Genomic DNA, 27,072 nt, shown 5'->3' on the forward strand with positions numbered 1-27,072 from the left:
CATCCTCCAGGGATTCCTGTGGAGATCTATGCTGCTGGATGAGCAGGCTGCAGTATGAGAGATCACTGAAAGGAAAGATAAAGGAGTGAGGCTTGCAGGAACCTGTAAGAGAAAGAAGTGGGAATGCTGGGACAGAGGAACAGTACTGAGTTACCCACTTGTAGTAAGGCTCTCTTAACACTTAAAATGGCAAGTTGTCTTTATAGCATCTTTATAGTATATAATAATATTGTAATGCATGAAATCTTGTAACATCCCTGTGCAGAAGTTGCTTTACATTGTTGGGATTCTGGATTCAAGTCTTGCAATGTGCAGATGTTTGGGAGGATTGTAATGGTTCACAGACATGTTTATCATACATCTAAAAATCCACCTGTATAATGTAGTATTATAACTGGGCTCTTCACAAAGCAAATCCAGCACAGAGATGAAGCATGCTGCATTTTGAGGTGCATTCACAGAGTTGAGCGAAAGGCCTGAAGAGGAAGGAGTTGTGTGCCAGGCCTTAAGAGGTTGCCCTAAAGAAAAGTGATGAAGCCTTTTCTGTTGCCAGCTGTGGAAAGTAGTTGGGGGCGGGGGAGGGAGGGGAAGGAGAAGCTTAATCTGCAGGAAATACAGAAGATTTTAGATGGATATGGAAAAAAAATATTATAAGAAAACTGCAAGTGGTTAGATAGGGGAGAGCAGGCTGTGCCTTTGACAGGAGAGTTTTGGGAATGGATGAGATAAACCTTTTGAGGAATGATCCAAGTATACTTGATGCTGCCTCCGTGCAGGATGTTGGGCAGGGATCTGTGGAAGTCCACTGTGTTTCAGTGATACTGTAAGGAGGGCTCCTGAAGGTTATCTGTGGATGGCAAGCTATATAAAAATAGACTGGAAACTCCAGGAGGGAGGCTTGCTTGCAATGCCTGGGGATAGATGGCTAGGTGAAAGATTCACTTTTCAGGTAGGATGGCTCTCTTGTGGGTTTATGCCTCACATTCAGTTGACTGGAGTGAGAAAGTGGAAGGAGAGCTGTTTCTTCCCTGACCTTATGTTTGTAGCAACACTAATGATTCATACAGGTTACATACAATGCTACTGGCTACTGGCAATTCTGAGTCCCTTATCTTTGGATGCTGAAGCTCTCCAGTCATGGAGAGCGGACTCATCTGTCTTCTGAAAGGTGGACAAATACAGCATATCTTAAAGCACATCAGCCTTAATGAGCAGTTTTGAAAATGCTGGGTCATTAGCCTTTATATCTTACCATCTTAAAACTCTTTGCAAAAGCACTGTGTGTGTGGATGGAGAGAGTGAGGAAGAGAGAGGTAAGAGACCTGATAAAAAAATAAAAACAACAACGAAGCAAAACAAATGACATTTAGGCAGCATTCAGAATTGCAAAATGAAAATCCCCATCTTAAGCACCACCTAGCTCCCGGGGCATCTAAATTCCACAAATGCCTCATTTGCCTTTTCCTCTGTGTTTGTCTGGTTTTTATTTTAACACCCCTCAGGTGCTGAGTGCTGTATTTGCGTGCCTGCCCAAAATTGCTCGAGTCTGATCGTGATCCAGAAGGAGAACACCCTGGCCCCTCAGCCTCCCCAGGTGTTTTCAGAACACACCTAGCACACATGGATCCGATAAGATCCAAAAGGCAGAGGCAGCCACTGCTTTCTTTTGAAACATCTTCCATACCAACCATATGGTTGGAAGGCTCAGGGGTCAGAGCCTATTTCTGTGCTTTACTCAACAGCTGCTGTATGGAATGTGCAGAAAGCTTTCCAGAAGTAAAGACAGACCCTGAGAGTAAACGCTCGTGATCTGCAGTCATTCTTTTCCTTGTGTGCTCTTCTTGCCACAAATCTGAAATGACCAGTGTGGCTTAGAAGGAAAGGGGAAGAATGGCCCTTTCTCCAGGCTTCACCTGAGGGCTCATGGTTACTGCCTTCTCTGGGAGGTGTAGGTTTGGGGTGCTGCAAGGGGAGGAAGGAATTAAGCATGTCTTCCTTTGTCTGCTGTTTAGAAGCAAGGCATGCTGCTGCTTCCTCCAGGTCTGGAAAGGCTTGTTTGTACACAGGTGCAAGCACAGCAATTTGACAATAGAGGAGCAGTGCCTAATTGGATGGTTTGGATGGCGTGTGAGTGCAGGCACTTCCCAATAGCTCTGATTAAGGTATGTGGCTCCTCAGGCAGGAGAGCCAGCAGCGCTGACAACATGTGGCTTCCTGCCTAGCAAGGAGTTGTTCTGGAGCCTCTGAAGTGTCTGACTCTTGTGTGTCGGCTGTGAAAGCACCAAGGACTCCAACCTAGGTCCCACCCTTGGAGCAAGGCTCTGGAAAGCTGGGTGTTGCAGTGCACTCAGCTTCACTGCCAAGGCTTTTTGGAACTTGCTATAATTGATTGGAGCAAGACCTCCTGCATAATGGCTTTGCAGAGCCAAAGCCCAGCCTCATGGCCTGTCCAGAGGACCATAGCTCTGTCTGCTCGTTTTCATTTTTTTATTTTCCAGTTTAGCAAGGCTTACAGGACTGGAACCAGTTGCTTTTTCTGGAGTGATTATTAAGAAGGACTTCTAGAATACGGTGTTGCTCCTGTTATAGCTGTGCAGTGCAGCAGTAGGGCTCAAAGCCCGGGGTCTGGCTATAGGGCGGGGAGGAAGCTCGCTGCTGAGATGTGTGCTGGTGGTTTTTCTGGATCCAGCTGCAGTGGTTTAGGTTTCTGGCTGAGCCTGTCTGAAAGCGGCGCAAACCAAAACACAAAGAGAGGGAGGGTCGTAAGTACCCCCATTCTCTCCTGATAATCCCTTAAAAAATAATTGAAGGCCTAAACCTCTGGCCTCCAGCAAATTTTCCACTCGATTAGAGGCTTTTGTGAAGCTAGGGAAAGGGACACGCAGACTTGCACATTGTGCTGCTGCCTGAAACTTCCAGCTGGGATTTTTTCCATCAAAAGGGGATTTTAGTAAAACCATTATAAGGGGCTTAGTCACAGAAAAGCAGTTGAGCTGAGACAGGGGTAGATTAGCTCTAACATGCTTGTTTTTGGCACCAGGGACAGGGTGGAAGTTACACCCAGCCGCTCACATGCAGCCTCCGCATGTCTGCCCGCGCTCCTGGCAGGTGTGCAGGGAGGTGTCATCCCAGCAAGCCGCATCCAAAGCAGCCCGAGATACAGGGAAGAAGCTGGCAGCCCAAACGCAGTTCTCCAGCACTGTGGTCTGGATCTCTAAACCAAAAGCTGCTGCCATCCCATTGGTCTTTGGTGTGATCTGTGCGAGTTTTGCTAATGGACAGGTGCCCCTAGGGATGGAAAATCGTGATGGGCAATGCCATTTGTGGCCTTAAGGACCATGTCCTGCCTGTGCCTTTGATCCACACGGGTGGTCTCTCGGAGTCACTGCAGAGAGGGTCCTGGTTAAGATGAAGATAGAGCAGCTGGTGCAATCTGAGCCGTACCTGTTGTGACTAGACGACTGCCTCCAGGACTGTCCAGGCACTGCTGTGTGTCAGTTCTGCCTTTGTTTTCGAGGCTTGCCCTGCTTGAAACAAAAACTTCAATAGCTGAAGAATCTGGAGAGAGGGGGATGTTTTGCTGGTGTAGTCACTGTTGCTTGGAGCTTTCCTACAACCTGTGCTCATACATCAGCACTTCTGGGGGTTCTGGATGGCAGACCCTGCTGTGAGGATAATAGGAAGGTGGCCCCACACTTGGTGCTCGCTGCCCTGATCCTCCCTTTCAGGGCAGTGTGAGGCTGGAAAGCTCATTTAGACTTTGCTGCTCCAGGTGCCAGCAGTCAGGAGAACTGTGGAAGCAGGAGGGGTGGACGTAATCTGAGTTGCTTCCACCTCTTTCCCCGTCAGTGATTGTACTTGCCTTTCTGATGCTGTGCATGTAATGAGCCATGCAGAAGCTAATTACTAATTCAAGGAAATTATTGGGTACAGCTGTTTCTGAAAAAGACACTATAACTGTTTGTAGCAGCAGCGTTAGAAATCAGAGGGAGGAGAAACATTCAAGTTTAGGTGCTAAAAAGGACATGTGCATACAGCCCTTGGTACTTTAATCACCATGGAGGTATCCCACTGAGCAGCTGCCAGCAGCGTAACCAAGCCCTGCGCAACAGAACGGAGCTAAAATAATCCAAGCATTAATTTGTTTTATCCTACTCTGTTCATATTCTCATCCTTGTGCATGATTTGCTTAGTGTGAAGCTGCAAAGATTGAGATGCAGACTGCTTTGGGTGTTGCTCTGGGCAGCAGCAATAACTTGGAGCCTTTGAGGAGGCTCACTGTTGGTGTTCTTATGGCAGAGCCACAGCCTGGCTCTGGTGCAGCAGGGGTGAGGCAGTGCTGGTTCTAAATCAGGGGGATATCTTGTCTTACAATCACAGAATCACAGAACAGCTTGGGTTGGAAGGGACCTTAAAGCCCACCCAGCCCCAACTGCGTGACATGGGCAGGGCTGCCACCCAGCAGCTCAGGCTGCCCAGGGCCCCATCCAGCCCAGCCCTGAGCACCTCCATGGATGGGGCACCACAGCTTCTATGGGCAGCTGTGCCAGGGCCTCACCGCCCTCTGAGTAACAAATTTCTTCCCAACATCTAATCTCAATTTCCCCTCTTTTAGTTTAAAGCCATTCCTCCTTGTTCTATCACTATCACTGTGTAAAATGTTTTGCTGTTGAAATAGGTGTTTTCCAGCAGCAGCCATCTCAGCCCTAGACAAGCAGGTCCCACACGGGGATCAGGCGTGCCCATGATGACCAAGCAGCTGTCTCCACATCATCTGCTTTAAGGTGAAAACCCACAGCAGCCTCATCAGTTTGAGTAGCTGGAGGAGCACGCTGGAGTTAACCATGGGGAAGCCAAGTGTTGATGATGACAAACTCCACTTCTGCTTGTTTCCTGCCAGACCAGCTTCCAACGGCAGCCATCTCACCCAGGGTACTTGTCCATGGCAGGACTAGGTGATCATAGCGGTCTTTCCATCCTTAATGATTCTCCAATTCTGTGCCGGAATCTCTCCCCTCTCCTTACAGCCTTTCTGCCCATTTTCCTGCCAGTGCCGCAGATGACCCCGAGGTGACAACACATCTCCACCGGCCTCGCGCTGCCATGCTCACACGCTGCGTTGCCTGCGCTCGGTTCTCCACCTGCGCTGCGGAGCGCGTTTCCCAGCGCGTGCTAATCAATTAATTAGGCGGTGAAGAGCGCGTAGCCGAGGCCCCCGTCCGCCTTCCTAGCGGCTGAGCGCGGCTCTCGGGGCCGAGGGCAGCCGCAGCCGAGCCCGCGGCGGAGGCTCCCCGGGGCGGGCGGCGGCACTCAGCGGGCAATGCTGCCGCCTGGCGGCGCGGAGCGGAGCTGCGGCGGGGGCTGCCCGCGGAGGGCGGCCCGGTGTCCCCGTGTCCCTCCCTTCCCTTAGGCCTGAGCCGGCCGAGACCCGTCCCGGTTGGGGCAGCCCCTCATGGAGGCCGAGGCGCTAGAATCGAGGGGAGGAGAACGACAAGGAGGTGTCCACGTGCGCATCTCTGTTTCTGTAGCAGAACAGCAGCCTGGTTCACGACTCGATAAGCTCCTGTGGAAATGCTTGCTTGGGGCGTATGTCCCTGCTATGAAACTGGTGGCACCCCTTCCGAAGCACACCCCAGGTTTTAGGGAGCCTTTTAGGAGAATCTCATTTCTGTTCATCATTCTTTCGGAAGAGCAGGTTGGATTTGGATCTTTCAAAATCTTGACAGCACCGTTTCAGGTTGGACTGGCATGTAGCTAATGCGTTTGGTAGATTTAATTAAAGACGGTGGAAAAGCACTCAGTGTCACTGCCAAACGTGGCTGGAATCTGAGCTCTGGCAGAGGAGCCCATGAGCCCTATCCAGCTCTGGGCTGGGGAATCCAGCGGCCAGGCAGGGAGCGTTATGCAACGCGGCCAGCAGCTCTGGCGTGGGGCCTCGCTGCTGTCCTTAGGGGTCCTTGCGTGGGCCAGAGCCACCCCGATGAGTTTATCAATTATTTTTCTTCCACAGAAGGCACTGTTAAATTGCTGCTGCTGGCTGAAGTAGTGGGGTTTTAGGTAGAGGATCAAAAAAGAGAAGGCAAAGGATTCACTTTGCTAGAAGCAGCCCATGCATGTGTATAGTGAGGCTGCCAGACCCCAGGGGTACCTACCTACCTTTAAATTGCTAAGGACAGCCTGTGCTGACTTCTGCCTTTGGATCTGAAAAGTCCAGGTGCCTTGGCCACCGTGCTCTCGTTTTGGCTTTTCCCCTTCATCAGAGGACATGTTCAGTAGCTATATTTTCATGGGGACAACCTCTTGTTCTAGCATGGACCCAGGCAGTTTGCATTACACCTGTCCCTAGGCCCTCATGATTTATTAATAGGGAAACAAACGACCCCCAAATCTCTGTGACTAATGGATTCAGCCAAAACTGCAGCACAGGGTGGGAGCATATAAAATATATAAATCTCCACACGCCGGTCTCCCACATGCTCGTCCGAGGGCAGTAGGACCCAGGTGGAGACTCCCTTTCCTTCCATCTCTCCCTCCCCACATGTGCTTTTGGAGGTTGGTTGGGAGAGAAGCCAGCCACTGGCTCTGGCTAGGGACGCAGCTGCTGCAGCAGCCAGGGACCTGCACACTCGGGTGCTTCGCTGCAGCTCGCGAGCTGCCATCTTCTGCTGCCCGTCCCTTTATCCCCGCTTCGTGTCACACCTGCTCTGCTCCTCTGTCCTGGGCAAGGACTGCCTCAGCCAGCAAGGCTGGTGGTGCTTTCGCTGGGCTGGAACCCAGGGGCTGGGGCAGGCAATGCAGAGCCCTCGCTGCTTTGGTGGTGCTCTAAGGAGTATGGGAATACAGTCGGGAGATTTCCAGCCCGCTTGCAAACGGTGCTTTTATGGCTTTCTACCTTGGTTGCCAACTGAGTCATATTCAAAAATTCAAGAGCGGCTGGAGAGCGAAAATTAAGTTTCCTTGTTACCCTGAGGAGTCACATGGTAATTGGTCTATGGTTGTTGGCAATGGATTATTTATTTGGAGAAACCCTTCTCTTTACTAGTGAAAACATGCATTCTTCCCGCTCTGGCTTCGCAGTACAGTAAGGCTGTGCCCAAGGAGCTGTCGTTCCCAGGCACGAGAGCACAGCAGTCAGTGAGGAGCACTGGCTTCTGCAGTGGGAACAATCCCTGGTGTCTCAGGGTGCTTTGGTTTCAGCAGTGTCTTTAGGCTTGGCTTCCATTTAAACAGCATGCTGGGTCATGGGGCAATGGTTTTGGCTTCGTTTTTGTTTTGTTTTTTCCTCTAGTAGGCAGAAAAGTTTGGTGGTTTTTTTCTTGTATTCGGTTGTTTTGGTTTTGTGTTTTGGGGCTTTGTTGTTGTTGTTGTTTAGGAAAAAAATCCTGTTCTATTTCTGATTACAGAACTCAAGAGCACATTCATTCTAGTCATTTAGACACAGATATCCAACTGTTACCCATTCAAACATGGCCCTTAGTAAGGAGACACCATTTTTAGTCAAATCCAGCAGAAACAACCCTTTTTGGGGGTCTATCATGCGAGATCTATCATTCCCCCTCCCTCGCTAGAACTGCTGGCTACCCTGGGAACGCTTACATTTCAGATGTAACGGGAACCTGATCTGGAATTCCTGTCGCTTATAGCGTTCATACATTGTCTTTTCAGTCAGGAAGCTACCGTAGACCTTTTTCTTCATGCAGGAAAGAAAGACCCCACACCTCCCTCCAAGTAAAGGAAGATGGATATAGTGTCAGGCTCAATTAGATCCAATTGTGGTGGCTTTCCCCAGTGTGAACAATGCAGCTTTTGTGATGAACTCCCAGCAGAAAGCGTGGAAGTCTTGGAGAGGGAAAGAAGACAACGCAGACCCTAAAGTCCCAGTCTCAAGGTGCCGGCCCTTCTCCTTGGGGTGGGGATGAGGTTGTGCACGACTGCGGCCCTCTTGAAATGTGATTTTCCCCTTTGAAATGCAGCACCGAGATAAAAGGAGAGAGGTGGTTAGGGCTGGGAACAAAGAGCCGTGTGTTGTCCAGCCTGAGCCAAAAGCATCGTGGAGGCAGAGGTGAGCACAGGCCCAGCCCCTGCACCTCCTCGGTTGGGCGGCGGAGCACCCGTGGCAGCGCCCGGTGAGCGGGGTGCCTGAGCGGGATAGCGCACAGGGAACAAAGTGCCCTGCTCAGTGCTGGAAGTGCTTAAAATGCAAATGTACAGGAACTTCAGACCATCCCCCTCCCTCCTCGGCATGGAGGAAAGCAGCTTAAATACAGCCAGGCCTGGAGAGGAATGTTAAAAAGAGGGGAAGAATCACCCTCCTCCTTTCCATAGGGACCCTCACACGGCGAGATTCAGTATGCATGACTGAACAAGCAAGCAAGGACAGCTCCTCTTTTAACTTTCCTGAACAATGGCTCTGGCTTCTTCCACCATTTCGCATTCTCTCTACCCCAACCCCTCCTTTAAGAAAGGAAAGGGGCAGCGGGGGAGAGAAAGCCCTGCTGCAGGACTTAGAGGGAGAAAAGCTTTGTTTCATGCCCTATAAACACCGCTTAAGCTCCATCTCAAACAACAATAAAAAACCCACATCGTGCAAGTCTAAAAGGGACCCTGTCAGGTTAAAAGTCATACATTAAAGAGAAAGATTACGGTATAGTACAAAGGACACCTTCGATTATTCAAACTTTTTTTTTTTTTTTTTTTTTTTTTACATTCCTACTTTACTTCCTCTTTCCTTTCATCTTCGCTTGGGCAATGGAAACCAGCAGAGCCATGTCAGATGTCCCAGGTTCTCGTGTGCTTGCACGGCTTTGCTGGGAAACATTTTTATCTGATGTGCGTTCCATGGGGAACGGTGAGGGTGGGCCTCAAGTTAGGCACAGACCCCCTCTGCCATCTACCTGGGACTATGAAGAATGAACAGATCAGTCCTTATGCTCTCTCTTTCAAGCGTCAGCTTTCCCCTGCCACAAAATACCAAATTCACATGATAACAAACTCCAGCTGAAGCAGACACTTCACCCCAAGGAACATCTCAACACCAGTTCTCTCCATTGATGCCGAGAGCTCCCGCATCCGGTGCTGCTCCAACCAAACCTTCCCTAGAACCTTTTAATGCTGATGTTACCCAGCATCCTGTACTGAGGGATCAGACCCTACCTCCTTTCCCTCAGCAGTGGCCCCAACCCCTCAGCACCACGAGCACACCAGGACAGGCAGGCACCTCTCATCAAGAAGCACAGACAACACAGATACGGCTTTTTTTTTTTTTTTTTTTCAAAAACATACTTCATATTTCCTCTTTTATTATATAAATATCAGTTTAACCTTTTACTGTAAGAATATAAAATGTTTTAAGAGGATCTTTGTTATTTTTATACAAATTCACAAACAGTACAATTAATCCATAGGGGTCTCTGGGTTTGCGTTAACTCTGTGGTCTGGCCTGTTACTGTGGAGGGTTTGAGATACTGAACACGTGAGAAAGGGGAAAAAAGGGAAAAAAAAAAAAAAAAAGCAAACAAAAAAGCCAAGATAGTTTTCTGTTTAAGAAAAAAAAAAAAATCCTTAACTCTTCCTCTTTAAAATAATAATTAAAAAAAAATCTAAAGAACCAGCTCCATTTTATTGACAGAACAGAGATAAGACAGATGAACTTCAGTCTCCTCCCCTCGCGCTGCAGCCTCGGGGCCTGCAGGCTGCTCGCTCCTCGCCCACAAACAGGAAGCCTCGCACAGTGACCTTTTGTAGGTGATTCGAGAGGGGAGGGGAAAGGATTTGCATATATCTCTATATAATTTTGTAAAAAAAAAAAAAAAAAACCAACAACTTGCATTTTACACATTTCTGTCGTAGCAGTAGCCCGATCCTCAGCACGGATTCTCACGTTACACGTTTGTGCTAGAAGAGGCAAAATGCAGAAACACAGTTTGGGTCCCCAATCCCCAGCAAAGAGGGAGGGAGAGGCACAACCAGAATGTGAAGGTGGGACACAGCGGGGTAAGCTCAAAAGCAAACAAAGATTTTTTTAAAAAGGAAAAAAAAAAAAAAGAAAAAAAAGAAAAAAAAAAGGAGGGGAAAGCGGGGAAGAAAATGAAGAACAAACCCAAGGAAGGAGCATTATTCCAGTCTAGGCACAAAAATGTTTCAGTCTCAAAATCTCTTTCCTGTAAGAATTCCAGGGCTTTTGAGGAGGAAAAAAAAAAAAAAAAAGTAACAAATTAAAACGAGGTAGCCAGACATCATATATATATTTATATATATAGAATATATTCAGCAGAAAAAAAATGTACTTAAAAATCCACAAGAACAGCAACTTCAGATGTCTTTAAAAATTAAAACCGTGTCAGAAAATGAATACTGTAAAGAGAATGAATGAGGAAAACTAGGACCAGTTACAGGACATAAGCGAGGGATAGATGGGAGAGTAAGAGGCTGTTTTTGTAGCAGTAATTTTTTTTATGCATTTCAAAATAAAAACAGGTCACAGTATCTCAAATGAAGCAGAAATGAAGCTGGAGATTCTTCCTTAAGTCCCCCAGGCTGAGGGGAGCTGGCCACCCCTTCTACCCGCTCAGCCCCCATCCAAGAGGAATGGATACATAGCTGGATATGTCTATCCCTGTTGCCAAGAAGAGGGAGGGGAGAAGGAGAATGGTGAAGGGAAGAGGAGTCTCTCAATAACTCTGTGGCCCCCAGTGCACGGGAAGGTCTAACAGACCAGGGTCCACGTCCAGGCTCTACAGAAACAGGGTAGGAGGAAATGGTATCTTCATCTCCAATACAGAGATGGGGAGAAAGAACAGAGTGCCTGGGCTTTTCCTTTAGCTACAGTGCAGGATGACGTGGAAACACGCTGACAAAAGGAGAGGTTGTAGCTGTCCCTATTCTCAGTGCAGTGGAGAACTGGAGTAGTGGGAGTATGTATCTACCCACAGCAGAGAGCAACATGGAACTGGAGATTGAAAACAGACTTTAACAAAAAAAAAAAAAAAGAAAGAAAAAAAAAATCAATGTACCTAGGGAGCAGTATTTCTGTCACAATTCCCAGCTGACAGGGGAGGGGCAGGCGCAGAGGTGGAATGGTTAGGGTTTGTTTTTCAGGGCTTTTATTTTTTTTATAACCAAAAGCTGTGTCTGTGCCCAGTGCAGGATGACTGGGTGGCCAGGTACATAAGTGTAGCTAGGAAGCCTTTCCTGCTGTTGTAATTGTTTGTTCCCATTTCCATTCCCACTCTCCTTTATATAAATCAAAAATAATCTACTCTCAATACATGGCAGAGCAAGGGTCTCGATCTTTATCCATCCTTAGTGCAGGAGGGGATGGAATCGGGGAGTGGGGATAAAGAGGGGTGTCTCTAGCCCCAGTGCATAAGTGTGGGCTTCTACCTCTTCTGTAAGGGGGAGGATGCTGGGGTAGGGATGCGGAGAGCTCTGTTTCCCCTGTGTGGAGCTGGAGGCATGACCTGGAAAAAGGGTGGGTGCTTCCTCTTTCTTTCCTCCTGCCCCCCACCCCGCCCTTTCCTCCTCCTCCTCCTCCAGAACAAGGGCAGGTAGGCAGCACACAGGGGTCAAGGATACTCGCTCTGTTCTTCCCTCCAGTGCCAGGGTGCGTGGGTAGCATGGCTGTGCGCGTGCCCCTCTCTCCTCTCCTCCGTTGCAGCAGTCAGTCAGTCCTTCAGTCCGTGAGTTCCTCCGGAGGAGACGGAGGTCTCGGGGCACCCCCTCCTCTCACCTGACCTTCTCGCTCTCAGTCATTTCCCACAGTCCCAGGTTGAGCACCTTGAGGCAGGGCAGCTGGGTGATGCGCTCCAGGCCCCGCTTGGTGATGCGGGTGCAGCCGTAGAGGTCGATGCCCGTCAGCTGGCTGAGGTGTTCAGCGATGAGCTCCAGGCCCTTGTCGGTGATGCGGACGCACTGGCCGATGTTGAGGGTGCGCAGCCCGTGCATCTGCCGCACCATGCGATTGATGCCCTCGTCACTGATGTGGCAGGAGCAGAGGGAGAGCGAGCGCAGCCCGTCCAGTCCCTGCGCGATGTAGGCCAGGCTCTGGTCCCCCACTTTGTCGCAGAAGGAGACGTCGAGGCCGGAGAGCCGCAGGCTGCCCATGGCCAGGTGCATGATGCCCGTGTCGCTGATGTTGTCGCAGGAGCGCAGGTTGAGGCTGCGCAGGCTGCTCATGTGCGACAGGTGCAGCAGCCCTGCGTCCGAGATGCCGCCGCAGAAGCTGAGGTTGAGCTGGCGGAGGCGGCCCAGCCCGCGGGCCAGGTGCTTGAGCGAGAGGTCGCTGAGCTTCTGGCAGTCCTGCAGCGTGAGCTGCTCCAGACCCAGGCAGCCCTCGGCCGCGCTGCGCGTCATGCCCGCCAGGTGCCCGATGCCCACGTCGGAGAGGTGCCGGCAGGAGCGCAGGTTGAGGCTCTTGAGGCGCTGCAGGCCCCAGGCGATGAGCAGCAGCCCGGTGTTGGTGATGTTGCTGCAGCCGCCCAGCTCCAGCACCTCCAGCCCCTTCAGGTACTGGGCGATACGGCCCAGGCTGCTGTCCGTGATCTGCTTGCAGAGGCTGAGGTTGAGCGAGCGCAGGGAGCTGATCTCCGCCACGAAGGCGTGGCCCAGCCCGTTGTCGGTGAGGTTGTAGCAGCCGCTGAGGTTGAGGCTCTCGATGTCCGCCATGCCCTGGATCACGTAGCTCAGGCTGCGCCGCAGCGACAGGATCTGCACCCGCCGGATGCCCCGCGCCGCCAGGCTGGGGAAGAGCGAGGGGTTGGCGCGGCGCAGGTGCAGCTTCGCCTCCACGCCCCGCCACACGGAGCGGTGGTAGGCGGCGTCCCGCCAGGCCGTGCACACCTGCGCCGCGCGGCCCTTGTCGCGCACCTCCAGGTACCCGAAGATCATGGCCAGCAGCTCCGGGAACAGGCACGAGATGTGCGTTTCCATCGCCCGCCCGCGCCCGGCCGCCCCCGCCGGCGCCGCGCTCCGCCGCCGGGCCCGGCCCGCTTCCGCTCGGGGCCCGCCCGCCTTCCGCTCCGCGCTCCGCGCCTCGCCGCGCTCCTCCCGCCCGCCGCCGCCGCCGCCGCCGCCCTCACATCGCCGGCCCGGGCGGCGCGGCCCGGCCCGCGGGAGACGCTGCTGCCGCGCGAGCGGCCCGGCCCGGCCCCGCGCCCCGCGGCCGCCGCCTCTACCGCCGCGCCGGGCGGGCCGCGCCGCTGCTGCCGCTGCTGCCGCCGCGCTGCTGCCGCCGCGCCGCGCCGTGCCGCATCGTGCCGCCTCCCGGCGGGCGGGTGCGCTCCGGCGGCGGCGGCCCCCCGCGCTCCGGCGCCGGCCGCCGGGCCCCGCCGCCTCCCTTTGTCTCCGCGCTGCCGCCGCCGCCGCTCACAGCCCGCGGCCCCGGGCCGCCCGCATCCCGCGGCGGCGGCGAGAGGGCAGCGAGCGAGGCAGGGGGTCGCGCCGGCACGGCCCGGCCCGGCCCGGCCCGCCCCGCCGCCGGTACCGACTCCGCCGCTCCGGGCCCGGCCGCCGCCGGCCGCCTGCTCCGCTCCGCCGCGCGCCGCTCGCTGCTGGGCCCCGGCGCCGCGCTCCGGCCGGGCGGGAGGAGGGGGAGGAGGCGCGGCGAGGCGGGCGGGGAGGGAGCGAGGGAGGAGGAGGAGGAGGCTGGGATGGGATGGGCCGGGCTGGCGGCGCCGCCGCCGCTGCTGGCGCTCCCCGCGCCCTTGCGCAATGGTACGATCCGGAACACTCCGAGCCGTCGCCCCGGCAACAGCGCGGCCCATTCGCTGCGTCCCGCCGTTAACCGTTGCCGCGCCGCCGGCGGGGCCGAGCCGGGCCGGGCGCACCTCCACGCGGGGCCGGCGGGGATTCCCGGCTGCGGGGCCCGAGGGGAGGGAGCGGAGGGGCTGGTGCGGAATGGGGGGGTGCAGGCCCGGCCGCTGCTGCGCGGGGCGCCCGGTGCCCGGCTATAGGGACGCTACGAGGGCTGTGTTGTAGGGCTGCTGTTGTAGGGCCGCCGGGCCGGGCCGTGGAAGAACTTTCGGCTCGGAAACGGTGTGAGCGCTCCCGTGAGCTGAGCCATTTCCAGCCGTGTCGGGAATGGGCGTTGGAAATCCGAGTTTCCTGCGTGACCGTAGCCTCATGTGAGGGTAACGGCGGGGCTCGGGCCCAGCGCCGTCGCTGGGTGCTACAAACAGACGAAGCAGTGTTGTGGAGCAGGTAGGGCTTCTCAGAATGCATCCAAAGGAGAAGCACTGGTCTTCCATGCCAAAGGAAAAATAAAACTTGTATTCGTTAAACACGGTGGGGTGCATTCTCAATACTGTTTGGATTGCTAAAGTGATACTGAAATTAGCCTGGTTCTGACAGCGTTTGTTACAGTGAGACTTTCAGCAGCCTGGAGGAATGGGCTCGACTTTAATCATCTGTCTGCTGCAGAATCACCGTTGCTCCATCCTCACACACGTTAGCTGATTGTCAGAGGTTAAATGCACAGTTTTCATTCTGCCTTTTTCTTAATGCTCCAAGTCAGGAGCGGCGACAGCTGATGGACTCTCAGGCCCCGATGCTGCCATGAGGTCCTGGCGCACACACGTGCCTCCACCGACATGTGGCTGTGGTTTGGCAGCACACGGAGCCCAGCGCTACAGCTCCCAGGCCACGTGATGGGACACGCTGACCTGCTGCTCATTCACTCTTGTCTGCTCGAGTCAGCTCGCGACGCTCCTGACAGGTTAACTTTTTATGAGCAGACTTTCTGCCGGCTCAGGTATCGCCGAGCACAGCCCCAGCTGGATCAGGTATCGTCTGCACCCCTGCAGCTGGCGCAAAGCCAGCGTTGGCTCCGGCTCTGCACCGTGTGCTCTGCCTCTTTGAGCAGGAGTGTGCGATATGCCTTAGCCTGATCCCAATCAAATCTGTGCTCCTGGGTGATCGGGCGTAGGGTACGGCTGGTTTTAATGGCCATGGATGCCACGCCAGGTGTCACCTGGTGAGAACTGAGCTTTGCGGTACGATTTGGCTGTTTTGGCGGTGTTAAGGGTGGCGGTTAACCAGCAGGTTAACTGGAAAATGATCAGGTGAATGGTGCTGAGCGGCAGCATTGCAGATCTCAAACCAAAGGGGAAAGTCGAGGTGAAGTGAGGTGCAGGTGAAAGGTGCATGGAAGAAGTGTGAGGAGTGGCTGAGGTCGCTTGGTTTGCTCAGCCCGGAGAAGAGCGGAGGTTCGGCTGAAGAAGGGCTGCTCGGAAGCAGGATGGGTCCGGCAGAGATCCAGCAGCACGAGGTGAAGTGGCACAGAGGTGGTGTTGGCATCTCATGGTGATTCTTGTATTACTCATGCCTGGCAAAGCATGAGCGAGTTACACAAGTCATTCTGAGAGTGCGCTAATGAAGCCTGCTACTGTATTATCCCAAATTTGGTTGCAGAATCTTACCATGGAGGTAATGCTGCACTTCCCATCCCTCAGCCTTTCCTTTAAAATGACATTTGGGGGAAATGGGGAAAGGCATGCTTTAAGGCATAAAAGTCAACACAAAATATTTTTTTACTGTATCTTATCATTTTTTGGAGGCCCCCGAATTCCCCTTCTCACATGTTATACATCAGCTGCCTGTGCCTCCTTGCAAACAGTTCAGATTTAGGTGTTAAATGGAACAGCCCTGGAGCTTGGACTCTTTTTTGGGGGAAAGATATGAAGTATATTCCTGGTAGGTTTTTGTTGTCTACTCTAAGTGACAGATGTTTGGAAACAGAGGTTTAGAAAGAAAAGTAAAAGTACACGAAAAGGGGCAATTTATCTCATGGCTGTCCAGCTGACTTTGTGTTTCCAGGAGTAAAGAAATATGTGCCATGTTTATCATGATCTCGTGGTACAAATAAGAGGTGGTAATCACCATGTGATAAACTGAATTTTATTAAAAATCTCTGCCTGCCTCTGTGCGTTTTGACGGCTAATCTGTCCCGCTGGAGCCGTGTCTGACATTCCAGCCCCTTGAGCAGCTCCCAACAGCCGCTTTCTCTTTTTGAAAGCACTTGCCAGATAAATGTTTCATTCTTTTTTTCCCCCGGTTATACCAGTGTTCGGTGGAGGCCGGACAGTTTAGCTTGGCGGCGGTTCAGGAGGATCTGCATAACTGACTCGTGGCTTCAGTGGCTGGAAGCAGTTCTTCTGTTGTGCATCTCTTACTGCGTGGTTGGGCGTAGCATCCGCCAGGTCTTTCTGCAGTTTTCATCTCAGTCTCTCCCTGCTTGTTTTGTTTGCTTCTCAGCTTGCAGGATAGCATTTTGTTCTGTTCCAAGCCTGGATCCAATTGATCATTTGAGAGATAACAAACGCAGATTCAATCCCTCTCCTTTCTTTTCTTCTGCCACTCCATTCCACGTGCTTTCTGTGTTTTTACAGCTTCCTGGAATGGAAAACTCATGAATTTACCCACAGGAATCTACTTGGCTTCTGCCTTTTTCTTACCAATAAGCGGTGGCCACTGGGGCCGCAGGGGAGAAGTGGCACAAAACCGCTTCAACAGTGCAGCCCAACCCTTCGTTGTCTTTTAATGCAGATGGCTCTGGACATCCAGGCTGGTATTCAAAGCGTTGGTGCTTCCCTTCCCACCCTTGGAAAAAACAAGACATGGATGTCAGCTGCTGGCGTTTGGTGCAGAGGTCGCAAGCCCGTGCTGTTTGGGTGTAGCCTGATAAATCCCATTAGCTAATTTCCTGCGGCTGGCTGGTGCTGCGTTTTTCAGTCCTTTTGTCCAGCCCACCATTGCGTTGCTTCTCAGTTTAAAGCGTTTCTCCACAGCCCAGACTGCAGTGGGAAAATTTCTCCTTCCTAAAAAAAAAAAAAAAAAAAAAAAAAGTAACTGGCTTAAGGAAGAGTTCAGCTAACTCTGCTTTGGAATTTAGGTTCTGGTGTTCGCCTTGCTCGAGGTGGCTGCCGTTGTCCTTCACAAATTGGTCTCCAGACCTTTCTCCATCAGGTCTGCATGCCCACAAAACTCAGCTTGGCCCGAGACAGCCTATTGTCTTTAACTGATTCCATTTGGCTTTGTGGAAGGAACTTCTTGAGAGTTTGTTTGGGAAATGGCTGTGTTGTATGGAGGAGACCAAAGCTGTCCTTTGGCACTGCTGATACCCGAATCGCGATACTCTGGCTCAGCACAGTGAGGGTGCTGGCTTGCTGCAGAGAGAATATGTGGTGTCAGCATTACACGTGAGGCGGGGTGCTGCTGCTGGGCTCTGCAGCACTTAGTAGGGTGTCAGAAAGCAGCGATGGCGTGATTCACGTAGTGCTTTCTTTGCTTGAACGCGAAGAAGAAATGATCCCCTGCAACTCTTCTGTGAATGTAACCAGTAATTACCGACAAAGATCTCTATTAAGACGAGTACATTTAAGTGTAGGCAGAACATGTGTCATGTGCATATTTTAGATGTGTAAGTATATATACATTTATTATTGTACTCATCTGCACTTCAGTAATTCAAGATGGAGCTGCTAAGTGAATGGATTCCCTTTGGAATTCATACCGGTCGCGATTGTTTTTTGACAAGTCATTATCAAGGAAGTGTAATTAGTTACTGTGTTATTTAGACATTGTGGCATTAGGATCCTTCGGCATTGCTGAGCTTTGCTGGGAAGCGTTGGTCACAATGAAGCATTCCTTAAAACTAGTTTAAGGAGCAGTGTTTTTTAAATGGCAGGTATCGTGTCTCTGAAGGTGAGGTGCTGTGTGAGTCTGTTGTAGGACTACACGCTTCCTCCTGCACAAAGTGATTCTGCTCTGCCATGTATTTTCTGGCATTGGGGCTGACTTATCTGAAATATAGTGTACTGTGGTGAAATTCAGAGCTGATGTCTCAGTGCAAATACCAGCTCTGAATTGGAGCCTATGGGATTAGAGGTTTTTATCCAGGTTTTGATCTTACTTCTCAGTCAGTAACTGCCAAGAATATAACTGCTTATATGGGGAAGAATGGTCAGAGGATATAAAGCATGGGATTTGTGGATTATATTCCCCATTTTGCCATTAAAGTGGCCACTGACTGTCACTGCTGCAGCAGATTGAAGCAAGTCCAAATGAAAGGATTACTGGGAGAACCAAAATGATTACAGTCCAGGCAGTTGTGCTTGGATGTCATATACCTATCACCTATCATCTGCTTCTGTGTGACAGGGCTGTCTGGGGCTGGGATAAGTGGTTGGGGCCCTGGCCACGGCTCCTCCATGCATGTCACACCTATTGTAGCTTTTATGCACCTCAGCACTCGATGGCTAATATCATCAACGAGAAACTGTTTCGGGAGAGCAGGGTGTAAAATCTCAAACCTCAGTGCTTGCAGTTCACTGCACTGGGTGCTATTTTAAATGCTGGGCTTTGTCTGTCCTTTATTAGCAGTACCAAAGACGATCAAGATGGTGGGAAGTATCTGATGTAATCGTTATTATTAAAAACAGTGGCAGAAAAACAAAGAGGCCTTTCAGGTAGTGCTTGCTTTCCTAAGCCATTCCTGGAGATTGAACTCTGAGACCTCTGCGAGCAGAGCTGAAGCAGGCAGCCCTGCAGCTCCAGCGCAGACACGTGTGCCCGACATGCCATGTGGTACTGTCACAGCAGCACGCTGAGAAGGCTGCCTCCAGCAGCTGCATGGGCCAAAGCCCAGCAGGGAAGGGCGAATGCTGTGTTACATTCAGCTGGAACAAGGGGAAATGTTCTGGCCTTTGGCTGAGATGGGAGAAAAGCAAATGCCAGAAGGGTAGATGTGGCAGTGAGGTCCATGGGAGGGTAACTCATAAGCTCTTCAGTAGAGTCAGAGGTAACCTCACAAAAAGGTAAGCTCAGCCCGAGGTATGGATGTAGCCATATGGTTCTTAAAACACAGTATTTCTGTACCTAGGATTACTGCAGTGTTGATTTTAACTGTTAACTCCTCCTTCCCTGGACCCCAGCCACCGGCACATTTTCAGGTAGTAAATAGCCTTCTAAAATTGGCAGTTCACTAGAATTGGACAGAGTTATGTCACCTGCCCTACGAGCATTGGCTCCAATTAAGATTTTAGAGGAAAACTAAAAACTAAGGTAGTACCGTTTTGGAAAAAATGCTGTGAAAATCGGTGTCACAGTTTCAGCCCAGAGTGAAGGAGAAGAAGCTGCAAGTGAGAATTACAAAATATAATTTCATATGGAATGTAAGGTAAAAAGGCAAAATTGTGTTTCATAGAATGGGAGATTTGTATTGGTTCTGGCTGAAGAAAAGTCACTGTAGCATCGAAGGGGAGATTCAGATTGGAAATAAGGAATAGGTTTTCACTATCAAGGTGGTGAGGCACTGGATCAGGTTGCCCAGAGAGGTGGTGGATGCCCCATCTCTGGAGACACCCAAGGTCAGGCTGGACAGGGCTCTGAGCAACCTGATCTACCTGTGGGTGTCCCTGCTCATTGCAGGGGGGTTGGACCAGATGGCCTTTAAGGGTCCCTTCCAATTCAAATTATTCTGTGATTCTGTGTTACTAGAAGTAATAGTTCAGAAAGTGTTGTTGCCAGGTTTGCTTGATTTCCTGAAAGTTTTGTGTTTTTTTTTTTTTTTCTGCAGTTCTAATAGATGCATAGAGAAGTGGTGACAATTCTAATTTCTGCTCTTGGGCACGTGCAGACTCTCTAAAACCTCATTCAAACTGCTAAATTGGCCTAAATGAAGTATCTGGAGGGACGTGACCAAAAATCCTGAAAGTCTCTGAAAATGTGAGGGTGAAATGAAGGGCAGATCTGAGCAGAGTGGGGGAAAGTCTGAAGATCAGAGTGCTGGGGGTGGAAATTCAATGGTTAAAACAAAGTTGGTGTTTTATGCTGGTTCTTTCAACTTCTTTCAGAAAAAGGAACCCTTGGCCTGCCACATATTTGTTAATCTTCCATGTAGCCATGTAGCCAGAACCTGTCATGTACAATGAAAACACAACTTTCTTTAATCAAGATGGTTCCCAAGTTTTTTTGTGTTTTTTTTTTTTTCTTAGTGTACACGCATGGGAGAATGTGAGATAGAAATACTGCTTTTAGTCCATTTTCTTTTTTTTTTTCCCCAGCATACAAGCTGACTAAATTGCATGGAAAAGCAGCTTCTCTTTCCACTATTTCACCCCTGAGATCTGCTATTTTCCTAGTCTTGTTGGTGTTGTTGTTCCACGCTTTTTGCCAGCAAACGCAGGCTGTATTCTTTATGTTCATCTTGGAACAGGGAATCCTTTCGTCTGAAGATTATTCTTAATGCCTTGAAGCAGGAAATGTAAACAAAAAATCTCTGAAAATATTTATAGAATAGCAACAGCCGCCAGGACGTGGGAAGCAGCAGGTAACTAAATAATACTCCTCTGCGTCTGCAGTGCGTGTCGTTTGACGGGCTCGGAGCTCTATGTAAGTGATTATACCATGAGCTCTGCAGAGGTTCTGGTTGCTCCGAGGGTGTTTTAGCTGTTTCATCAGTGGCGAAACTCAGATCCAAAGGCCTGGCTGGGAGGTGTGCACCTGCCTCAGTAGGTGCTTGGGCTTCTGCTGCCTGATGCGCGGTGCCCAGCAGTCCAGGCCCCAGCGCTTCCCAGCTCCTGGTGGGCTCAGGCCTCAGGCCCAGGCCTGCTGGGGACGCTGCCTTGCTGGGTTTCTTTGGATCCTAGAGAGCACTGACTTTTTAGCAAGTCAGCTGGCAGCCCCGTTGTGTTTTGTTTTGCGTGGTTCACATTCTTCCATCTAATTCCCACACTGAAAATTTCCAGCTTCCTATTTTCCCCTAGCTGTCCCAGCAAGACGTATTGAATATGCAGATGTGATGGCACACACTCACACACGTGCTTTTCCTGAAGCAACCCCTCAAAGTTTGTTCTGCGTGTTTGTTTTACTCCGTATCCTCTAATCCCCAAAGTGACATTAAACAGATTTTTTTGTTTAACCTTTGTATGAAATGCTCTTATTTGCAAGGATATGCGAGTTTAGTTACATTCTGTTGTACTCCCTTGTGTGTGGAGGAGACACTGAGTAAATGAAAACACATTATAATTGTTATGCACCACGCACAAATTCCTTTTCAGACATCTTGTATGCATGCCTTCTCTAGGACGTATTTGTGAATGTGAGCACCGCTGTATTTTCAGACACATTCATGTCATAAATAACAGTGCTTTTGCATTGAGGGCCACTCATGTAAAGCTGTCAAAATAGGTTATCAGAGGCAGCGAGTACTGGAAAATCCAGGGCTGGTGGAAGAGGAGCTGGGAATACTGATGACCGTCTGCTGGTGATGAGTCTCCTGGTACAGAATGGCACTGGGCCTGGCCAAAGAAATGTGCACACCCTGTCAGCACTACTGAAGGAAAGACGATCAGAGATCTGGCTTCTGCTCCAAGTGAGGAAGTTATTTTGCTGCAACAGCATAAATCTTTACTTGGATCTCTTGCTTTCCCTGCAAAATAGAGAATTTGGGGCAATTCCTTCTCTCCTCCTACACAGTGCCCACCCCAGGGGTGGGTGCATATATGCTCATTCACCAGCTTTCTGTGCTCTATGGAAACAAACAAGCATATAAGGCAGCATTCATAACACTCTTCTGTGCAACACGACATGCTTTCCTTACCTGCTAGACAAGCAGTTCTCACCTTCTCTACAAATTCAGTATTTTTGCAAGACATACTTCACTAAATGGCTGTTGTATTTCTTCATCAAAGCCAAGATCATAGAATCATGAATCATAGAATCACTAAGGTCAGAAAAGACCTCTAAGATCATCTAGTCCAATCCCAACCCATCCCCATCATGTCCACTGACCATGTCGCTCAGTGCCACATCCACACATTTCTTTAACACCTCCAGGGACGGTGACTCCACCACCTCCCTGGGCAGCCTGTGCCAGTGCCTCACCACTTCTTCTGAGAAGAAATCTTTCCTAATATCCAACCTGAACCTCTTCTGGCCCAACTTGAGGCCGTTACCACTAGTTAACTGAAAGAAGAGGCCAAACCCCACCTCACCAAGCCTTCTTTCAGGTCACTATAGAGCGTGATAAGGTCTCCCCTGAGCATCCTCTTCTCCAGACTGAAAAACCCCAGTTCCTTCAGCTACTCCCCATAAGACTGTGTTCTAAACCCCTCACCCCCGGCTCCATTGCTGTTCTCTGGACATGCTCCAGGGCCTCATTGTCCTTTTTGCACTGAGGGGTCCAAACTGAACACAGAGCTCAAGATGTGGCTCCACTAGTGTCAAGTACAAAGGGACAATCACAGAATCACAGAATCACAGAATCACAGAATCACAGAATGACCTGGGTTGGAGGGGACCTCAAGGATCATGTAGTTCCAACCCCCCTGCCTAGCAGGGCCACCAAACATACACCTTTACTAGATCAGGTTGCCCAGAGCCTCGTCCAACCTGGTCTTGAACACCTCCAAGGACGGGGCATCCACAACATCCCTGGGCAGCCTGTTCCAGGACCTAACCACCCTCCTAGTAAAAAACTTCCCCCTAACATCCAACCTAAATCTTCCCTCTTTTAACTTAAAACCATTTCCCCGTGTCCTGCTATTATCAGCCCTTATGAAGAGTTTACTCCCCTCCTGGGAGTAAGTTCCCTTCAGATATTGAAAGGCTGCAATGAGGTCGCCCCGCAACCTTCTCTTCTCCAGGCTGAACAAACCCAACTCCCTCAGCCTGTCCTCATAGGGGAGGTGCTCCAGCCCCCTGATCATCCTCGTGGCCCTCCTCTGGACCCCCTCCAAAATCTCCATGTCTTTTTTGTACTGAGGGCTCCACACCTGAACACAGTACTCCAGATGGGGCCTCACAAGAGCAGAGTAGAGAGGGACAATCACCTCCCTATCCCTGCTGACCACCCCTCTCCTGATGGAGCCCAGGATCCCATTTGCTTTCCGGGCTGCCAGAGCGCATTGCTGGCTCATGTTAAGTTTCTCATCTATCAGGACCCCTAGGTCTTTCTCTGCCGAGCTGCTCTCAAGGACAACTCCCCCCAGCCTGTACAGGTGCCTGGGGTTCTTCCGGCCCAAGTGCAAAACCTTGCACTTTGCCTTATTGAACCTCATTAGGTTCACCCGAGCCCAGCTTTCCAGCCTGTCAAGGTCCCTCTGAATGGCCTCCATTCCCTCCACCGTATCGACTGCACCACTCAGCTTACTCCCTGCTCCTGTTGGCTGCACTATTTCTGATACAAACCAGGATGTTGTTGGCCTTCTTGGCCACCTGGGCACACTGCTGGCTCATGTTCAGCTGGCTGTCAACTCTCACTTCCAGATCCTTTCCTCCTCGTGCAGATTTCCAGCTACTCTGCCCCAAGCCCTGTGGCATTGTGTAGAGTTGTTGTGACCAAAATACAGGACACTTGGTTTTGCTGAGGTTCATTCAGTTGGCCTCAGCCCATCAATCCAGCCTATCCGGATCCCTCCGTGAGGCCTTCCATCCCTGAGGGTAGATGGACACTTCCTCCTTGATTGGTGTCATCTGCAAAGTTAATGAGGGTGCACTCAATCCCCATGCCCAGATCATTAATAAAGATATTAAACAGGGCTGGCCCCAGCACTGGCCCCTGGGAAACACCACTTAGTGACCAGTCGCCAGCTGGATTTAACTTCAGATGATGAGCAACTGTTCCACCTACAGAAATTTCCTGGGCCTTTCTAGTCAGCATATTTGGTAACATCATGTCCAGAGAGAATAAATGTGTAATGGAATAAAAGTTTCCAGTACTGCTGATATCCTTTTGTATGGCAGCATAAAATAGTTTTAATTTTCTCTATTTGAGTGGCAATTGGAAGGCCTAGCCTTGCTTAATTGGGTACATATTTTCCATTATCTTCGAGGAAAGAACAAAGCCATCTCTTTCTTTGGAAAAAGATGTCACCTATAAACTGTTCTCTTGCACTGGGGCATTCTGCCTGAGGTGTCACTGTGCATATGGAGTTAATAACTGTATTTACACAGTGTCACTGAACGATCTTTAAAGGCATTGGAGCCTGCAGAGGCTCTATCACGGCATCCACAGGCAATGTCACGATACTGATCCTGAAATTAATCTACCTCCCTTGGATGAATAGGGAGACTGAATTCCAGCCTCCCAGCTAGTTAGAACCCAAACAAGGTGGCAGAGCATACTGCCATACTAGGGCAGAGCATACAGACAAGAGCATACAGACCCATACTATGGCAAGCCCCCTGCCCTCTGATAGATTGATGCATAGTCATGTACACATGTGAATTTTGACCATGAATGAGAACTTGTTTGTAGTTGTTTGTCTCTTTCTACCAATATGATCCTGAGAGCTGGTGACAGTAACACACCATCTGACACTGCAGTTGTGTCATCATTCACGGGTGACATCAGCCCACATTGTGTCGAAAGAAGTGGTCCTGCCCTCCTTCATCTCTGGCTTAAGGCCAGATTCCCCAGTGCACGCTGCGTACATTGGGCTTGAGCAGCACTTTCAGAGCAGATGAGGTGTTAGATAAGCACCTGCATTTTCCAGATAATTGAATCCTTGGAGTTTTGATTCCGGTGGTTACGACATTTTTTTTGTGTCAAAAACAGGAAAGTGGAAGCTTGGCTTTCCAGGGGTGCTTCTGAAATCAGATTCCTCCTTTTGAAGCTGAGCTCCTGGCAGGATAGAGCTCCCCCAGTGCAATGCAGGATGTGCAAGGGGCAGAGTGTGCTCTGCAGCCCTGGGGGCAGGTGGAGAGCAGACTGTGGCACTTTGCACTGCCTCTCCAGATGCAAAGCAGGTTTTTGCTTTTGTTAGCCCTGCTGGGCTGGCAGAGCTGTGGGAGGAGAGATGGGGCTCCGCTCTAGTAGTGCCTGCACCACCAGCAAGCAGCCACATTGCAACTTGTGGTGAGGAGAGAGGCAGAAAAAAAGGAGCTTTTCTTGGAATCGTTTTTGGATCGCACCAGTGACTTGGGGATCTTTCCAGTTCTGTTTTATTTCTGCTGAGAGACAGGGCAGGCTTGCAGAACTGGGGAGGCAGGAGCGTGGGACTGGATCTGTGTGTATCAGTGTCGATATGCTGACTTCTGCTTACATCATCACCTTGGAAGGGCAGTGTCCTGCAGCATAGGGCTGCTATGAGCTCCCATGGGGGGAGGCAGAGGTATGCATGGTCTCAGTACTTCTGCCTATGGGACCCTATTGCTGGCTACAGCCTCAGGCTCGGCGTGCAGAGCTTTAAGGGATGAGCTGGCAACACAAACAAATGGGTGTGAGCTGACCACAAACACTTTTAGACTGGAAATTAGAGAAAGAGTCACAGCTTTTTGCCTGGTGAGTTTGCAGGCAGTGTAGGGACCCAAATAAAGCAAACAGCTTTCAGGCTGCTTGGAAATTTTATTCATAAGATTGTATGGTTTGTTCCTGAAATGTCGCACATCTCCTTTTTGCTATTACCTAATTAAAAGAAAAAGTAAATGAATGATTGAGCTGCACTGTTCTTAAGTGATCTTAACTTTCAAGGCTTTACTTTTGGTTTAGAGGATGACTAACCTGCACAACACTGATATACTGATACAGATTAAGTTTGCATGAATGCACATTCATGCGCATTCTGCTGAAAATTTGTATTGCAAACTTTATTTAAGAGCATAATAATGTTAAAATAGCATTTTACAATTTGGTTTTACAAATTGGTGATATTAAGCACAACACTTTTTTTTCCTGGAGTTAGAATTGTACGTGTGATTGGTACTAAAATAGAGGTGAGATATAAAATGATCTTCTTTTGGTACAAATGTATATGCAGTCTATTTCCAAAACAGTCTGAACAGGTTTAGCTTAAATCTGTTGCATGTAGCATTAATAGGATATTCTTACACTGAATATAAATGTGGTAGTACAGAAGATAAATAAGTTCTGGAATTGGTTAAATTAGTGTAATCTGATGTCAACAGGACTTTATATATAGCTTCAGCTTTTTCTGTGCTTTGTTGTTGCTGTTTTAATACTGCTGCCCAGGGAGGTGGGGGAGTCACCATCCCTGGAGGTGTTCAAGAACCGTGTGGATGTGGCACAGAGGGTCAGTGGGCAGGGTGGGGGTGAGTCTGTGGTTGAATTTGATGACCTTAATGGTCATTTCCAACCTTCATGATTCTATGCTTGAACCATTGTTGCTCTCTATGCCTAGGCACTCCAGGGACAGCTGTCACTGGGCTGCCGAGGCTGGCAGCTATGTCTTGGCATTTGTGCATGACATGGCCTGGTGACAATGAGACCAAGTGCCCTTGGCCAGGGCAGCCGTGGAAAAATGAAAGAGCAAGGTAGCGGTGAAAGGAAATCTGGATCTGTCAGCAGGGTGGCAGGTGATGAGATGCAGAAAAAGGTAGTGCATGAGCATATCAGGAGATCAAACCGAGCACAGAAGTACCAAAGAAATGAGCAGAACATAAACAGAAATAATCTGCCCTTCCAGCAGAGAAAGACAATGTGCACCAAGTCAGCAGGGCAACGGCACAGGGAGAGAGTTGGGCACTGGGGTGCTTCACCTATTGTAAGCTGGACCTGTGGATTGACTGCTGCAGGTGAAGTAATAATCACAATACATATAAAATAGCACATTTAGGTTGGGCAGTGTGGGCACCAGTGTGGCACCACAGTGGCACAGTGCTGAGGGAGGGACTGGTTATCAGCAAGGAGCAGCAGAATCACAAATGGGTATGGGTTGTGAGGAGAACAGATGATGTGGTTTCTGGGTGAAAGCTGCAAGGGACCAAGCTATATTCCATATAAAACCGATTGAGTGGAATGGGCAGATATGCAACTTTGATGAGATTTCTGAAGCCTTTGTAAGAGCTGTGGTTAAAAACAAGCCTGGCTGCTGGAAGTGAAGGTAGAGTAATGTGGTATGGCACGGTCCATCTCATGGTGCTGCCCACAGCACGGATTTACACGTTAACCCTCTTTCCCAAGAGTGGAGCCCTGTGTCTCTCTGCTGGCTCCTTGAATAGAGAAGATTCTACTTAAGTGAATATTTTTCCCATCTCAACTAAGTGTCTCATGTCAGTCCAGAGGGGGAAAATGTTTCTGGACGTGCTGGATGTTGCGAGGCATGAGAAACAGGCATT

At 50.2% G+C, this 27,072-nt stretch overlaps 2 protein-coding genes across 2 annotated transcripts in view; one reads left to right on the top strand and one right to left on the bottom strand.

Annotated features, from left to right (window-relative positions):
- Positions 1 to 27,072, top strand: part of WNT5B (Wnt family member 5B) — a 65,849-nt gene that overhangs the window by 19,858 nt on the left and 18,919 nt on the right. The window lies entirely within an intron of this gene.
- FBXL14 (F-box and leucine rich repeat protein 14) lies at positions 9,800 to 12,975 on the bottom strand. The gene has a single exon (XM_031589874.2). It carries the CDS (start codon positions 12,925 to 12,927, stop codon positions 11,725 to 11,727), a length of 1,203 nt encoding a protein of 400 aa, XP_031445734.1. The 5' UTR covers positions 12,928 to 12,975; the 3' UTR covers positions 9,800 to 11,724.

Source organism: Phasianus colchicus, chromosome 1 (genome assembly GCF_987193195.1).
Source record: "Phasianus colchicus chromosome 1, bPhaCol1.hap1.1, whole genome shotgun sequence".
Lineage (NCBI taxonomy): Eukaryota > Metazoa > Chordata > Aves > Galliformes > Phasianidae > Phasianus > Phasianus colchicus.

Excerpts from the sequence above, each read along its gene's own strand:
- FBXL14 (XM_031589874.2), bottom strand. The coding sequence starts at position 12,927 with ATGGAAACGCACATCTCGTGCCTGTTCCCGGAGCTGCTGGCCATGATC.